Consider the following 17,072-nt stretch of genomic DNA (forward strand, 5'->3'; position numbering starts at 1 on the left):
TGATGGTAAACATGTGCAATTTTTTAAAATACATTAAAAATGCGTTTTTAAAAGTGCCATGTAGTGCACACATGCCCCAAGGGCATGTGGGCACTTCACATGTGCACAAATAATTTTTGGGGTGCACCGAAGGGCACCCTTGGTTTTGCATTTCTTAGTTTGCGATTCCCTAATACAAAATTGCAAATTAGGAAATGCAAAACCATTCGCACCTATAGGACTGAAGGCCCATAGGAACTAATGGAGTCGCATTTCCTAATAGCAATTGCGACTCTATAGGAATCGCTATTAGGGAATCGTTATTTTGTTACATTCCATTTCCTAAATACCAATTACCTAAAATTCGCTATTTAGGAAATGCATAATGGAACATTGACACATCTGGCCCCAGGTCTTTTTTAAAACTAATAAGAAACTTCTGAAATTGAAGAATGATAAACCAAGATTTATCACTATGTTTAGCGTGGTTAGTGACTACATTTATAAACATATGAAGAAACAATGGCCTATATAAACCTAGATAGAGATATAAGAAAATATCTAACCAGTGTCCCAAAAGTTAATATACCCAAGCTTCGACTTTGAAAACGATTTTAAGTCAGAGTGACACATTTATATATACCTTACACAAAAAATTTGTACAGTTAGTGGGCAGCCACTGGCTCCCCAGCATACCCAATGGATGTTACAAATGGTGGAATTTCAATTGCTGAAGATTTGTTGGATTCTACATAATAACAGGACGTATGAAATTATATCCTTTATAAATTGTACCACAAAAAAACTGTGTTTATCTAATCATTTGTGGTTTACAGTATGCAGGTTCCACAAGACAAAAAATAAAAATGGGGGAGCATTTGAGAACTGTAAAGATAGAGGATGCAATAAGTAGCCTATAGCTGCACACCTTAGGGGGGCACACACAACATCTAACATAAGTGAGATCAGGTTTGTAAGGATAGGACAGATAAAACATTGTTAAGGTTAAGAAAGAGTGAAAACCTTTTGGATTGACAAACTTAGAGCTGCAAAAATTAATCTAAATATCAATTGGGAGCTCTGCATGTTACTCTAGATGATGGTTTGAGTTTGATTTGAAGCCCCCGTTGCTGCCAAACAGACTTCAGCAATCAGAACACCTAGAGTGAGTGCAGAAGTCGTGGACTTAGCTGTGGTGGAATGGGCTCTTTTCACCTTAGGAGGCTCTTTCGTGGCGAAGGCGTAGCAAGTCCTAATACAGTAGATGATCCACTTCTGTACTGCCTTGCCTTTTTTGGCACCACAGTAACCAACAAAGAGCTGGTCATCCGACCAAAATCTTTGCTGCAGTCCAGACATTAACCTCCTGCCTAGGATCCAACCAATTCAACCGCTCCTCCTCTTTCGTAGGATGAGGTAGAGAGTAGAAGTTCGGAAGCCTGATGGATTGGGCAAGATGGAAAGCAATAATGACCTTAGGGAGGAAAGCAGCCTTGGTTCACTACACCAACTTATCGGGATAGAAGGTATAGAAAAGGAAGGCAACAGCTAAGGGCCTGAAACTCACTGATTCGTCTAGGAGAAAACACAGTTTTAAGGGTCAATATACAAAAGGTACAATTGTAAAGAGGCTCAAACCAGAGTCCACATCAAAAAGATAAGAATCAGAATTAAGTCCCACTGAAGAACCATAAAGGGAGCTGGAGGAAAAAGATTGGTCAGGCCCTTAAGAAAACATGACAATAGGGGATTTAAATGGGGATGTGGATCCGGCAGACAGAGGAAGGCAGGCAAGACGACTAAATAACCCTTCACAGTGCCAATGGCACATCCCCTTTGATCGAGGGAAAGCGCAAATTGCAACACTTGAGAAATTTGGCCTGCATGTGATCCACTCCATTGCCTGCACACCATGCTACAAAGTTGCCCCATCTGCCAGAACAAGCAGAGTTGCACATCAACCACCTCGGGTGGCAGCTAAAAGGAGCTCATCTGTCCCTGCTTAATCCCCAAGCATCTAGGTGGAGGTCTCAGAGATTGAGAACAAGGACCATCCAGCCTGAGTGGAAGGTGAAGCATGTTCCATGCAGGGAAACGCCGAAGATCTGCACCCTTCTAAGCCAATCCAGGGCAATGAGAATAACTTGGGATCGGTCTTGGCGCATCTTCCGGAGAACTCAACGAATCAAGGGTTTTGGGACATGGGCGTGAAATGCAGCTGAAAGTTCCACCTCAACTGAAAGGTGTACCCCAAAGGCTTCCTTCAACAGATAATGAAGAGAGCAGAACTGCTAGCACTAAGCATTTTCCGAGGATGAAAGTACGTGCACCTGAGGAGTGCACCAATGGGAGACGATGTCATCGACTACCTCCAGCAGAAGGTAGCCACTTGTAATTGGCAAGATAATGCCAGCTGAAGCTGTGAGCTCTGACATTCAGAGACCCCACTAGATGATTGGTGGTGTGCCAGATCCCTTGGAAGTGTGTCCAAGACCACAGTCTCAATGCTGCCAGGCAAAGGAGGTGAGACCCTACACCCCCAAGCTTGTTCACATACCATATTGCAGTTGTGTTGTACGTCAAGATCTGGAAAGACCAACCCACAATGGAGGGGAGGAAGGCCTGAGCGCCGGACGAATTGCACAGTTCCAGAAAGTTGATCTGAGGCATATACTCTTCCGGAGACCAGAGGTCCCTCGTCTCTAGATGGGCTACCCACCCTAGGGTGGAAGCATTTTTGTACTACAGTAGTTCAGGCCGGAGGAAGAGCGAAGGTCATCCCATGAGTTAGGTTCACCTTGTTCCCCCACTAAGCCACCTCACCGAATGCTGGTGGAGATCATGATGGAGTCCGGAAGGTCTCCCCTGAACTGGAGCCACTGCCTGCAGATACACCACGGCAGGGCCTTCAAGTGCCAACATCAGTGGGTGACTAGAAGGATGTAGGAAGTTAGCAGACCAAGAAAATGCTGGACGCTCATTACTAGGTCTCTTTTGCCTTTCTGGAAAGATGGAACCATCTCTTGAATGTCTTTACTGTGGCAGAGGAAAGACACAAAGAATGATTGTAGTCCAATACCAACCTTATGAACTTGAGTTTTTAAAAAGGGCCACAGTGAAATTTGGGGTCGCTGGTCAAAAAGCTCAGATCAAACAGAATGAATGCTGTTGATTGTAGGTGGCGCAGCATCATGTCTGGCAAGCTGGCTTTGTGGAGCAAATCATCTAGTTACAAGACTATGAGGATGCTCAACTGTCTGAGATGGGCCTCCACCACTGCCAAAACCTCAGTGAAGACTCAAGGTGCTAATGTCAAACCAAAGGGTAGTACGGCAAATTGGAAGTGTGTAGAACCAACCCAGCAAGAACTTCTGAATCAGACTGCAGGATAGAGATGTGGAAGTATGCATCCTGCTGGTCCAGGGACATGCCAGTAGGACTTGAGATATGGTCAGCATCTTGAACTTTTTATTTTCGAGGAAAAAATTCAGGCTCCTGAGGTCTAAAATCAAATGCACACTGCCATCCCTCTTGGGCAGCAGGAAGAAACATGTAACAACCCTGGCCCTTTTGCTTCTCTGGCATTAGCTCCACTGCTCCTTCGAGGAGAGTCGCCACCTCCTGTTGCAGAATGGCCAAGTGTTTCGAAGGTGAACGAGAGGGTGGAGGTAGATCCTGAAGGAAGGGAAGAGTGCAGCCTCTTTGTATAATTTGTAGGACCCGCTTGTCCAAAGTAATGGCCTTCCAGGCCAGAAGAAAGTAGTGGGAGACCTGCTTTCCCACAGGCACCGCGTGGGATAGGGGAAGTAAACTAGGCCTACTTTCCTGGTGGCACAAGAGAAGAAGAAGAGGAAGAGAAGGAGAAGAGTTTGGCCTCCCATTCCTTGATGGCTTTGGGGAGCATACAGAGCATGAGGAGCAAGACTTTGGTTGGTCAGATCCTAAGCACCATAAACAGACTGCATGGGAGTCCGTAATGAACATCTGTCCCTCACAATCCCTACTGGGTTTAAACCCAGACTTTTTGGGAAAGGACATGGTACTGAAAAAAAATATTTTTGAGGAGAATCCTTAGAGAGTGAAGCTCCAGAACTGCGCCAAAGGGATGGAAAAAAGGGAACTGATGTTGATTAGCTGGGACGGGGGCTTCATGGCCTCTGTTGCGTTGCCAGATGTCACTTCTGGGGCTGACTGTGTCCAGCGCCCTCAACCGGCAACCTTGTTGCTTTGAAGTTTCCCGAATCCAGTCTGACAGCTACAGTTTGTTCTACAGGTGAGGAATCTGCAGGTAGAAGCATCCATCAGAAATGAACGTAAAAGGAAAACTTTCCTATTGGAAAAGACTTGAGTTTTAGTGATAATATTGTTGGTGAGTGATAACTTTCTACAATACTGAATAAATCATTATGTGAAATTTATGTAGGATTTAATGTAAAAATTATCTTGAAGGAAGATTTTACACATTAAATTGATATGTCAGAATGCAAGACAAAAATGGTCAAATAGTGAAATGTTACTCTGCCACTACGGTTACATTAACTATCTGTAATATACAGGTTACTTGAATCTAGCAAGCATGAGTAAATTTGCTTATGTTTTGTATGGTTCTCATAGGTGACCTACAAAAGAAATGAGGTTCTGCCATAAGTGCAATTACTGATTTGCGATATATTTGTTTGTTAATACGTTTTGGATGAAATCATTTGAATACATAAGAATAATAATGAAGTAAAGGTATTATGGACTAACACTGAAGTGAGAATATTGTCAGAACAGAAGCTGAATGTATTGGAGAGCAGCAAAAAGTTATACTACATGTACGAAAAATGAAGTTACATAATTTGTTTCATTGGTGGAAGAAAGACAATGAAATATGTGAATTGACTGACATGTTTAATGTTGATTGGTTTACACGCAGATTGGCATTTCCTCTCTTATTCTATGAGGTTATCGCCAGAAGCCAAAAAACAAAAAAAGAAGGTCTGTAAAACGGTTTAGAGAAAAACTGAAATGTAGAAGATATGATCAAATATTACCTTGTTTGAAGATAGAAATGAAGATTTTATGTATTTCGTTTTTTTTTGTGTGTTTGGAATGTATTTTTTTCACTTTTGAAAAAGAGGGTTACCCCGAAACATTTGTTGGTGTTGGCTGGTTGGTTGTTTGGATATAAAGCTGTGTTGGAACTGTAATGTAAGATGGAAGAAATTAAAGAAACTATATTTTGAAACTACACAGGAACTTAGTACTATTATGAAGCTTTGAAAAAGAACTATGTTTGTGATATGGAATAAGACCTCCAACGTGATCTGACAGACTAAACAAGGTTCTCACATGCTACAAGGTATACACATGCAGTAAAAATGTACAAAATCTACTCAAATCTAGTAAAACTGGAAAAAAACAGGACTCTTGGAGAAAAAACTGATTTTGTCTTCCTGGCTGTACTGCATATGCTTATTAATTGCCCAGATAAATAAACATGACGATATACATAATTTTGTGAACACTTTATGAAAATGTGGAATCATCAGAAACTTGAGAATCAGGACTTGAGAAAATGTAAAGGGGTATGATGAACGAGAATTGACCATCATAAAGAAAAACCTAGAAAATGAAAGTCTTAGTGCACCAATGCATAATGTCTTCAACTGCACTCTCCTCACAGCTAATGCAAGGAGTTCAGTAGAGGAAGAATACTGTTCCATCCATTCCTTTCAGGAGATATGCAGCAATATTTTGCATCCATTCCAAACATACTAAAAGGAAGACCTTTCTAGGGGCTATTACTATCATATATAGACACATTTCCAACTGGTCACTTACATGCTTGTGCATATGAGAGAACGAGATGTGCACATGCACTATGGCCTCACTGCATTGAGTCTGAAAATGACATATTAATGTCTTTAATTGGAAACAGTGAAAACAGACATTATGAAGTGTGGGAGACATGGAAGTGAGATATGGAAAATAACTTCTTGGCCACTGTTAGGAAGTTTACTCGAGGGTAAGACGGAAGGAAAAATTAAATGGCGGAACATCAGTGTATGATCTCAGGTACACTTCAGGTTCGATTTCAGTTTTTGAATCTTTGTAAGAAACTGACTTATTAATTGGGGTGAATGGTAGTCCACCATAAGCAATAATGTAACTAACCTGTTAAGTTCAGGCAGAGGTTTCATACTTTAAAACTCAACCCTTGGTAGCTATGACACTGAGGAGACATGCTTGATTTGGTGAAAACGTGTAAACCATTCAGAAGCTGAAACAGCCAAAAAGTAAAAAACAACACAATAAAAAAAGTAACATTAAATAAACAAAATTACACCAAAACAATAATGGGACAAGAGATAAGAATTTTAAAAGATCTAAGGTAAAAAAGCATCAAAAAAAGTAATGCACCAGTAGAAGGTATTGTTAGCATGTAACCAGTACCTAAGTGCGATTTCAGGCCAACCGCAAGGGAGAGCACATCAGCTACACCGAGAAGAATTGTCCCAGTCAAAGATTTTACTTTTTGTCTCTGACATGGAAAACAAACTGCTTCAGCTGGGTGAGGTAAAGATTTCTTATTTCGGGCTTAGCCTTTTTTTTTGGCGCTCAGAATTCTCTAGCAGGACAGGGCTGCAGGCTCGATCTGACAAGAAGTTCAAAGAGGCCAGAAACTTTCTTGACAAGGACCTGCTAAAATGGATTTGTTGCTGTGGAGAAAATACAAGCAGGAGAAACCAGTTGCTTCAGCCCAGGGAAGTTGTACCTTGACAGGTTCGGCTCAGATAGTAGGTCCTCTGGCAGCTGAAAGTCAAACGTTTTCTACATTCCACAGCTTTTCAGAGATTCTAAGAGATGTACAGTTAGACACTGCCAAGATTCCAGGACATCAGAGACCACATTCAGGGTCAGGGCTCACTTGAGACTAATAGAGGCTATCAGCATGATCTGGTCCAGGTCCAGTTGCATCTGATCAGGTGGACACTCCAGGAAAAAGGTCTCTTGCAGCTTGTTGCGTCCCTGCAACCACACAGGATGTCAGCGAGCGGATCCATGTCGTCTACTTCTTTGTCCTGGGTACAAGATGGAGCAGGCCCAATCCTACAGAGCTCCTTTCAGGTCACAGAAGCAGGTTCATTACTTTTCTTATCATCAAGTCCACAGAATGTTCTGAGGAGGGTGCTTGGGGTGCCACATTAATAGCTGGCAATGGTTAGTGGGTCGGGTGGACTCTTGGCCACGCTGCTGACTTTTTCAGCAGTTTCTGTACTGCAAACAATCCAACAGTTAACCTTACTCCTGAAATCCAAGATGGGTAAATCGTTTCTCCCATAAGCAGAGCCTGTGTGCCTGCCCAGGTGTATGCCCAGAGAAATGAGCGGCCCTCTCCTTTGTGGTCACTTGAAACTGGTTCTGGTGGTAGCTTTTCTCTCACTGGGTTTGGGCCACCCTGGCAAATTACATGCCCCTGCCTACTTGAAATCCATAAAGGACAACAAACGCCCATATACTAATTGTAAAGACATTTCTGACTCAGAAAAGGGCTTCAATACATTGTTGCATCCCTTCTGCAAGACCAAATTCTGAGATTTCGCAATCCTACGGTTGCAACAGCAGGAATGTTTTGTTCATAAGAACCTTGGTTTCAGCACAGGAGACTGAATTACGTCACAGCAGCTTCTTTAATGCAAGTTACCAACCAAGCTTCCTAATAAAGAGACGTTTTAGGCCTTGCAGCAACAATCTAACTAGCAGTGACTAGTGCATTTTTCAGTTACAAGCCAAACATATTGGTTTCAACACTGCTCAATTTATTACGTATAGTACAGACAATGATGGTACTAACTACTGGAAGTAGCAGTGGTAATAGTGTTAGTGGTTGTTTTAGTGGTCATATTAATGGTGGTGGTAACAGCAGTGGTGGTAAGGGTGTTATCTAGTGGATGCATGCATGACACACATAATTGAGTGTGATGATTGAATGTACTTTACAGATGTAAAATAGTCCCTCACACATTCCACAACAAGCATTCCTGAAGAGGAGGAATGATACCCAAATAGCCAATAGCATACAATAAGACAGAAATAGTTTATTGGGGCAAACCTAAAGCTCAAACTATGCATACGTTAACGCATTTGTAACAAAGTAGCTGCCAAACACCTATTGGTAGCCAGGCCTAACCACATACGTTGGAATATTTTCTTTGTATTTCAAACACTGTGCGAATACAAGTACAATGGCCGTATGGTATTCATTTTACAAACGCCTACTACTGTTAACAGTCCTATACAGAAACCTATAAGCAGCTCATACAAAATACAATCCTAAAACCTACTCACCTGTCCACTTTGCAAGCTTTGTACCAGCCGCCATACTCTCCAAATGACGACCCATCTTTCTGCTTCCCCTAAATGATTATAGAAAATGAGGAGTCGATTTTATTCCGCTCATGCAAATACAAATAGAGGCCATGTAAAAAAATAAAAAAATAAAAACCTTACTTTGCATTCTTCTCTTTCTTCAGCATGCATCCAAATGGGTTTGTTTTCATCTGAAAAATTAAATAAAACAATTTCAGCAAAAAAACCTCTGAAAATTACAAGAGTCAAAAACGTATAAATGCACTTCTAATGTAACTCAAAACTATGTCAAGCTTATTTTACAGTTGGTAAAGTTTTATAGAAATATGAATTTCTCTTCTAAACAAGTCATAGTAATTCCACTTTTTATTTGAACCCTGGATTAATCAAAAGGAATCACTTATTAATGACGTTAGTGACAATAGTTGACATTCTCTGGAATGTGCTTGATTATGGAAAATGTTACTTACTGTGTAATCCTCTGTTTTGTAGCATATAGTGTTGTAGATTCACATGTCCTGTATGCTCCTGCCATCTAGTGTTGGAAGTGGGGGAGAGGTGGTAGGGGAGGGGCGAGGGTGTTTATATCTCAAATTTCCCATAAAAAATAAAAGCAGTGGAGTGGAGGAATTTGGTTAGGAATAGACTTGTTCCATGAGCAACAGGATCAGTACTGATTTGCATTAGGTAAGCCTCTGTCTAGAGTAGCATAGTGGCCAAAAATCAACAGGTTTGAATGGTACCCTAAGTGATTGTCACTGATTAGAATATTTGGAAACATGCATCTCATCACTTTTTGGCTATTTGATTACCAGTAGTATGTCTGGAAACGTGAAAATTGTGTAGCTTCCCACGTCTGTAACAGCTAGAGTTTGTGAATTCCAAAAAGTAGTAAATTTGCACCCATTGGAGGAGCACTTTTATGGGTGCAGATTAACTACTTTTTGGTAAACTGGTCATGTATATGTCATTTTGCAGCTCAGCGTGAATGGCACTGTGCTAATCCTATGCTTAGAAGACTTTGCTGTAGAAATGGCAAAACACTGTTCTTTTCTAGCTCAGCATGGATGACAATTTTCTTACCCTACTTTATAGCTGGCATAGTGCCTGTGGGGTTTTGCGAAGGCTACAAAAAGTTGAGTGGACTTTCTAAAAGGCTCATTTCTTTCAGTAAGGTACCTGAGCACTATCTTAATGCCAGGGTGTGAAGGGCCCTTTCTCTAGTTGCGGAATGAAGATGGGGAGCTCAGTAGTCTGGTTTATGTGGAAAGGCAAAACAACATGGGCAGAAATTCAGGGTTGAATGAAGCACTACCCTATCTTTGTGAACTTGGATAAATGACTCCTGGACTGTAAGAGCTTGACGTTCACTAAATATATCTGATGGAGGTGGCTGCAATAAAAAATGTAATCGTCCAAGATAGGAGCTGCAGTCGGCACGAGTGCAGGAGTTCAAAAAGAGGACCTTTGAGTCATGCAAGGACCACATTAAGGTTTCAGACAGGTGCTGGAAGAGTCTTTGGAGGTCTTACCCTTTTTGAATCCTTCATAAAAGCCTTAATAACTGGTATTCTGAACAGAAGTTAGTACTGTCTGTTTTGAAGGAACACTTCAATTTCAGTTAAGTGTAAGAGTATGGAAGTGTAGGAAAGGTCTCCGCTGTATGAGCGTAGGAGGCAAGAAAGAATGTCCTGCAAAGAAACCTTAAGAGAGAATAAGTGTTTGGAGATGGGGTAATAGATGAACCTATTCCACTTAGCGGCAAAACAGATATGTGTAGTGGGCTTTCAGGCTAATCATCCGGGAACCCATACATTCCTCTGGAAAGTTGAGGCATTCAACCTCTAATTATTCAGGTTGCAGATCCCAAAAATCAGCAGTGTGAGGTTGGGTTGTTTGTGCTGACCCGGATGCTGAAGTCTAGTTTGTGGTGTGGTTTAAAAGCGTTATCCTTAAATCCAACAATTTTACCTTCAATGGGAAACACTATCTGCAGATAGAGCACACTTCCATGAGCACTCGGATGGCCCCATCCTATGCAAGCATCTTTATGGGCAAAGTAGAAGACTATACACTTGCTATATCTAGCATGAAAACGATGGTGTGGCTAAGATCAATTGATGACATATTCATACTATGGAATACAGGAAGCAGAAAATTTGAAGAATATACAGCTTACATCAACAGTATCCATCCTACCATCAAATTCACCAGCCGCAACTAAACAGAAGAGCCAGCTCTCTTTGCTGCATGTGCTACTCACCATTAAAGAACAGAAAATTGTAAATGATCTGTACCACAAGCCTACAGATGCTCATATGTATTCATGTCAACCACAGCACACTAATCGCAGCATCACCTACAACCAAACACTCTGCAGCAGTGAGGGCACTTGTAAATTACATCTACAGGGGCCTGCAGTTAACCATGGAATTACATACTTGGAATACAAACAGTAAAAAGAAAAGGGAAAGAATCCAATTTGTGGCTATCATCCACCATCTCTTAACTACAAAAACGATGCAAAAAACATTCCCCTTAACATCCACCTGTAAAAAATGACAAAAGGTTTTTCCAAAAGTGCCAGTCATTACTTATCACAGAGCGTCGAATTTACAAGCTCTTATTGTGACATCTGAACTCAAGCAAGCTGTGATGAATGTAGGGGTTTACTGCTGTGATTCTAAAAGGTTCACCACATGAATACCTTCTACAAACATCAGCAGTAACATGTTATGTTACAAGAAGAACCTATGGCAAAAGACAGCATCTCACATGTTGATCAACATGCATTATGTATGTGATTCAGTGCCAATACCAAAGCTGTAAAAAATAAAAAAAACATAATATGTAGGCCAAACAGTGCATGACCTCCACACACGATTCAGTAATCACAACTCAGCAAAAATTATTAAGGAACTTGACCAGCCTGCAGCCAATCATTTAAATCTTGTGGACCATTTGCTATCAGGTTTTTAGATCCACCCTTTGAAACACGCTTTAAAGGAAGTACTACTGGACTCCAGATAAAACATCTGGATGTACCATTAAAATCATTGCATCCAGATGGACTGAGCATGACTGACAACCCCACCGGGTTACTGCATATATCAAGAGATATCAGTACTGCATTGTAGTGGAACTATAGCCTTGTTCTTTTGTGAGTTTATCGGTTTTGAGTTACTTCTTTCTTGGACTCATAGTATCCTTTTTGGATGTGAATTTTTGCGCTGGCTAAAATCTGAAAAGGTTTGCATTGTACGAAAAAGACAGTGAAGTGTACAATATAAAGTAATTATATGCTAAAACTAATAAATACCGTTATTAACCTTCTAAAAAGGTTAAACAATATAGTAAAGGTTATTCACTATAGATGACAAAAAATAAGATCTATAGGAAAATTGAATACACACAGTTTGTTATTTTATTCTAAGAGTGGTTACAATTGTGAGACCCTCCCATCCTGCAACCAGTACAAGCCTGCATATTACCCCCTAGCAGTGCTGAGTAGATGCTAAAGAGCACCCACTACAGCTGCACCTCCTCTGTGCATACTTAATGGTTATGCACCCTTAACTGAATAACTCTTTAGGTCCTTCTAACAGCTATCTCTACCAAATGCAATCCGTGGGCCGCTTCAATGTCATCCCTGGGTCTTCTGTATAGGTAATCTATTCCGACTCCCTCCAACAAGTGCATGCCCACAAGTCAGATTTCACACATTTCATGACAGGGCTAACAGAGACATAGTGTCCTTGTTTTGTACCGACCTTTAGGGACATACAACCAAAAGTTCTCAGAGCCTGATGACAATGTCTGCCGCCTCTACTGGGTGGGGAAGAGGGGTGGGGAAGAGGGGTGGGGGAGTATTGGATGGCCGGCTTCCTAGCCTGACAGCCACTGTGGTCAAGATATGGAAAGTGTTTGGCCTATGGAAGGGTGCAGGGGATATGGGATCCTAAGATGCGGGTGGAAGCCATAGGTACAGCTCAAACCTGTAGACAAGAGATTTAAAAGAAAGGTACTGGGTGTTACTGCATGTGTGCTCCTTGTTCATCGTCGCATGGAGACTCTATTTACCTAGAACTGGTGGCAAATTAAAAAAAAACGAACTCTATGACTTCAGGAGCCATATCGCAAGGTTGAGTGTTTTTGGGTCTGGATGCCTGATCTGACCTTGATTTTGAGTGAGAAGGTCCGACCTGTTGGGGAGTTTCTTATGAGGAACTATGGACAGATCCAGAAGTGTTGTGACAAAAGGCTGACGTGGCCATGTGGGAGCTGCAAGGATCATGGTGAGTGACGTTTGTCTCAGTTTCTACACTGGAGACAGAATGAGTGGGAGACAGAGAAAAAGTGTAAGCAAATATCCCTGACCAATTCATCGATAGAGCATTGCCCTTGGACTGAGGTGTGGGTATATGGATGCAAAGTTTGGGCATTTTTTATTTCCTGCAGTGGCAAAAAGATCTATTTGGGGTGTCCCACACTTTAGAAAGTACTGTTGAAGGACTTGTGGGTACACTTCCCATTCATGGACTTGTTGGTGCATTTTACTGAGGAGGTTTTCAAATTGGTTGTGATAACGCATCCCTTTATGATAAATTACTACACATTGGGACTCGTTTTAGGCCAATGAATCTTTTGACCCTGTTGAGACACACATTAGGACGAGATAGCTAATCAACATGTCAATCAATATGTCAATAATGTCATCAATATTTATCACAACAATGCATTTCACTTTAGTCAAAGACATTAATCAAACTCAAGACACCACCATGACCTTGCAGTCATGAATAACCACACCAGTTTAGTATGAATTTAGTGATATTTATTCCCTATTAGTTACAATACTACTAGCAAGTTTATTAATCTCAAAACCAAGAAGCACAATAGCATAGTCACAATATGGCAACTCTGATAAGATTTCAACAAAGCAAGAACCACAAACATTAGAATATAACACGGCGCAAACATAGACTTATTATTAGCAGAGTATATCAGCGCATTGTTCAACAAAGCATAAATCCAGTCATTTGTTTATTTGCGTCAGTTCAGTGAACCCCTCTCCTAACCTCAAATTAGCATTGGCATGTTGGGCTTCATGAAAAACAATTTAGTAACACCAATTTGGAAAACATCTAACTATGGTCTTCTGTCAAAAGAAAAGCAGTTGTTACCTAGAAAGGAAAAGCAAACAGACAATTACAATTTTATTGTCGTATAGTTACCCTCCAAGTTTGGTCAGCACTCAGGTTCTGTCTTCGTCCTCAGGACATCAGTTGATTTACCATCAAAAGAGATTCGGCTCCAGCAAAGGGCAAAAAGGGGGCACTTCCCTCATAAGGAGGTAAAGTGTAAATGGGCAATCTAAGGACAAGGATTATTCTAAGTAAAATCAGCAAGTCACCAAACAGAGTGACAAAGTTTCTGGATCATATCATCAGCATTTCCCTAACCAACCTCTAACTCCCCGTGTCACAGGTTTTTATCCCTTTTTCGTTGTACATTCCCCTAAAATCTAATTGGACAAGGGGTTGTATCCCACTATCTTTAGCCAATTAAAATCACATTACTTAATCGAATTTGTTACCCCATAACAGTTCTCACGTATTTTATTGGTGCTTATGATTGACGTCTTTAGCGGGTGGAATGTCCGGTACGATTTCATCGTCTTGTGGTCCTTTGCACATCTTCGGTCAGTGGCTCCATTGTCCGTACCAGTTTAGGCGACCTTGTGCATAATGTTAATCTACACTGTTGCATTTAGCTAAAAATGTTACTACAGGTAGAGTGAATTTCATGAGAACGGATCTACTACAGTTACATTCAGCTTCCAGCTTTTGAAAAAAACAAGAGTTCATGTCCTTTAGTAAGTCAGCACACTGTACGTTTAGAAAAACAAAAACATTTAATATGAGAGTCAGGCAGCTAGGCCTCGACTCATGCTAACTAAGGCCTAAAAGATTTATTAGCAAAAGTCTACGACATATACCTATTATTATTAGTGTAAATCACATTTAATATGATAATTTCATAAAACATTAGTGATTTTCAATAGTCCCCGTATACATTAACGGCCACTCCACGTGGGCACATTTCAAGTGCACGTTTTAACAAAACATGTTAATACAGTTTCTATGCAGCATTATTATGCATTAGTTCATAAACATTTTATGTTAATATAGATTATATAAAACTACGCTCTCTCAGTTGTCCATGCCAGTGAAATACTCTGCCACGAAGTAAATGTGGTGGTGAACTGCCCATTTCCATATTGTTCGAGCAAGATGAGACAACTGAGAAGAACGTGCCCTCCCCACCCCCATGTTTGCAGATAATACATGGTTGTCATGTTATCTGAACTGCCTAGAGCCACCTTGTGGGAGAGTTGTGGAAGAAAAGCTTTCATTGCTAGGAAAACTTCTTGAAGCTCCAAGTAATTGATATGCAACGCTTGTTGAGTGTGTTCGCATAGACCATGTATTGTGTGGTTGTTGAGGTGAACTCCCCAACCTGTCTGTGATGCATCTGTAGTCAGAGTGATCTAAGGCACAGGGTCGAGAAAGGGACGCCACTTGGAGAGATTGGTGGGGTTCTACCATTGCAGAGAGCAGCGAGTCTAGCAATGCAAGACGACATAATTCCTAAAAGCTGCATCACTGGCTTCATTGTGTAAGTATGGTGTTCCTGTAACTGGGAAATTAAAGTTTGAATTTGACCTGGACTTAGATATGCTAACCATGTCTGCGCATTGAGCACTGCTCCTAGAAAAGGCTGTATCTGTAAAGTTTGGAGAGGTAATTTGAGAAAGTTGGCTGTGAATCCTATAGTGTGGAGGAGACCCACTGTAATCCAAGTATGACGCTGACAGTGTTGCAACGTACTTGCTTTGATTAGCCAAGCGTCCAAGTAAGGGAAGACATAACTGTGCTGGCGTCTGAGATATGTGGCAACTACTGCTAGACATTTTGTGAAGACGCTGGGAGCGGTTGTAACCCCGCTAGGTTAAACCTTGAACTGATAATGTTTTCCCGCAATTACAAATCTGAGATATTTGCGGTGTGCTGGGTTAATGAGAATAGGAAAGTAAGCAGTCCTTTATATCTAAAGCTGTCATAAAGTTGCCTTGGTATAACAGTAGATTTACATCCTGCAGAGTGACCATATAGAAGTGCCCTGCGAGAATGTAGAGATTTAGTGGTCTGAGATCTAGAACTGGCCTGAGTGACCCATCCTTCTTTGAAATAATAATTAAAGGGTCTGTAGGTGCAGCCTTGTATTTCTTATCCACCCTTAGGGTGATAACCCAAGACTTTACGGGTTCTTTAAAAATATCCCTGGCATGTCTAAGCATGCCTGGCAACATGGATAAAAACTGACTTTCTATGTGGTAGTGAGGGTGTCGAAGAGGAAATCCTCTTCAATAGGGTCCATGTGTAGCTGGACATTGTGGTATGTGGCTGCCCTTGCTATGACCTGCTGATACGATGTTGTGACTTCAGGTGGTGATGGTCGTGCTGGATATAAGTCAGGGTCATTTGGCAGGATGGGATCGTATGAATCCCATCGGTCTATGTCCTGTAGCATATCACCGAGATCATCTCCGTGAGGTGGTGGTGAACTCTGTGGTGTTGAAGATTGGGGAGGTTGTGGAGGAGTAGAAGGAGCACTAGCGAATGTGGTGGAGAAGGCTGAGGTTCAACTGGAGCCTTGTCCTTGGAGACCTTTTTAGGAGGAGAAGCAGTGTCCAAGGCCTCTTCAAAGGTGAGCTTCCTTTTGACTGGAACAGGGGGAGAAGGAATTATTCTCCCTGTTCCTTTTTGAATATGGAGTTGGTGCTGACGAGCGTCCATTATTTCTAAGATGGGCTCCATAGGGGAAGCTGCTTCAGAGGAATGACTGGAATCTCTGGAAGGCACAGTTTTATGTTCTGAACTTTTCAGAGCCGAAGTCTTGTGTCACGTCGAAGCTGTTGGCTACAAAGTGGTAGCAGATGGTTTTTTGCTTGGTGCCGAAGTACTCAGGTCGATGGATCTGCTCAATCTAGAGGATGTCTGGGATGCTGCTGAGAGGAAGGTTCCTGCCGAAGACGTATTTGTCTTGGCTGTTTTCGGTGCCGAGTCGGAGGGAGGGGCATCTGAAGGTGATTTTCTGATCTAACGATGGACCGAAGGCAGTGACGGTAAAGCGACCTGCTTCTGGGGCTTTTTTAAAGTCTTTGTATGGGGAGTAGGGGCTGTTCTACTCATGGGTTGCAGGGAGATGACTGGCTAGCTCTCCATGATGGATTGGACATCTGACTCCGAATCTTCGATGGAGAAGGCCTCCTCCTGCACGTGATCTTCCACGAAGATATCTGGGATGTCGTCTGGTATTTTGAATGCCATCTCCAACCTACAAGCTCAAAAGGAACAGCAGGTGTTGCAGGTTTATTCGTTGTGGTCTGGGTAGAGACACAAATTACACACCAGATGTTGATTGGTGTGAAGGAATTTCGAGTGGCATCCAGGGCAAAAGCGGATTGGAGTATGTTCCATTAGCACTGCATAGTCCGACACCACATGGAAGATTAGGCCTGAGAAGGCCACGGATGCCCCGTAGAGCGGTAAGCCGACTCCCGGTGCGGAGATTCGGATCAACCACAAAATATATAGAGAACTCGATAGAATTACAAAACCGGCGCTAAAAGAAAGACGGAAGATAACAGTTCGGATTAGACCGAGCCGGGAATA

The 17,072-nt window shown here is 41.7% G+C and overlaps 1 protein-coding gene across 5 annotated transcripts in view; it reads right to left on the reverse strand.

The window, feature by feature from the left end:
* Positions 1-17,072, reverse strand: part of KLC1 (kinesin light chain 1) — a 377,498-nt gene that overhangs the window by 81,692 nt on the left and 278,734 nt on the right. For all 5 annotated transcript variants that reach the window (XR_011198745.1, XM_069207275.1, XM_069207276.1 and 2 more), the window contains exons 10-11: positions 8,476-8,525; positions 8,314-8,381 (exon numbers count right to left, since the gene is read on the reverse strand). Coding sequence is in view for 4 of the 5 variants with exons in the window: in XM_069207275.1 (XP_069063376.1) it covers positions 8,314-8,381; positions 8,476-8,525 (118 nt within the window). In the remaining variant the exon portion in view is untranslated. The remainder of the gene's footprint in view (positions 1-8,313; positions 8,382-8,475; positions 8,526-17,072) is intronic.

The sequence above is a fragment of the Pleurodeles waltl genome, chromosome 9 (assembly GCF_031143425.1).
Source record: "Pleurodeles waltl isolate 20211129_DDA chromosome 9, aPleWal1.hap1.20221129, whole genome shotgun sequence".
NCBI lineage: Eukaryota > Metazoa > Chordata > Amphibia > Caudata > Salamandridae > Pleurodeles > Pleurodeles waltl.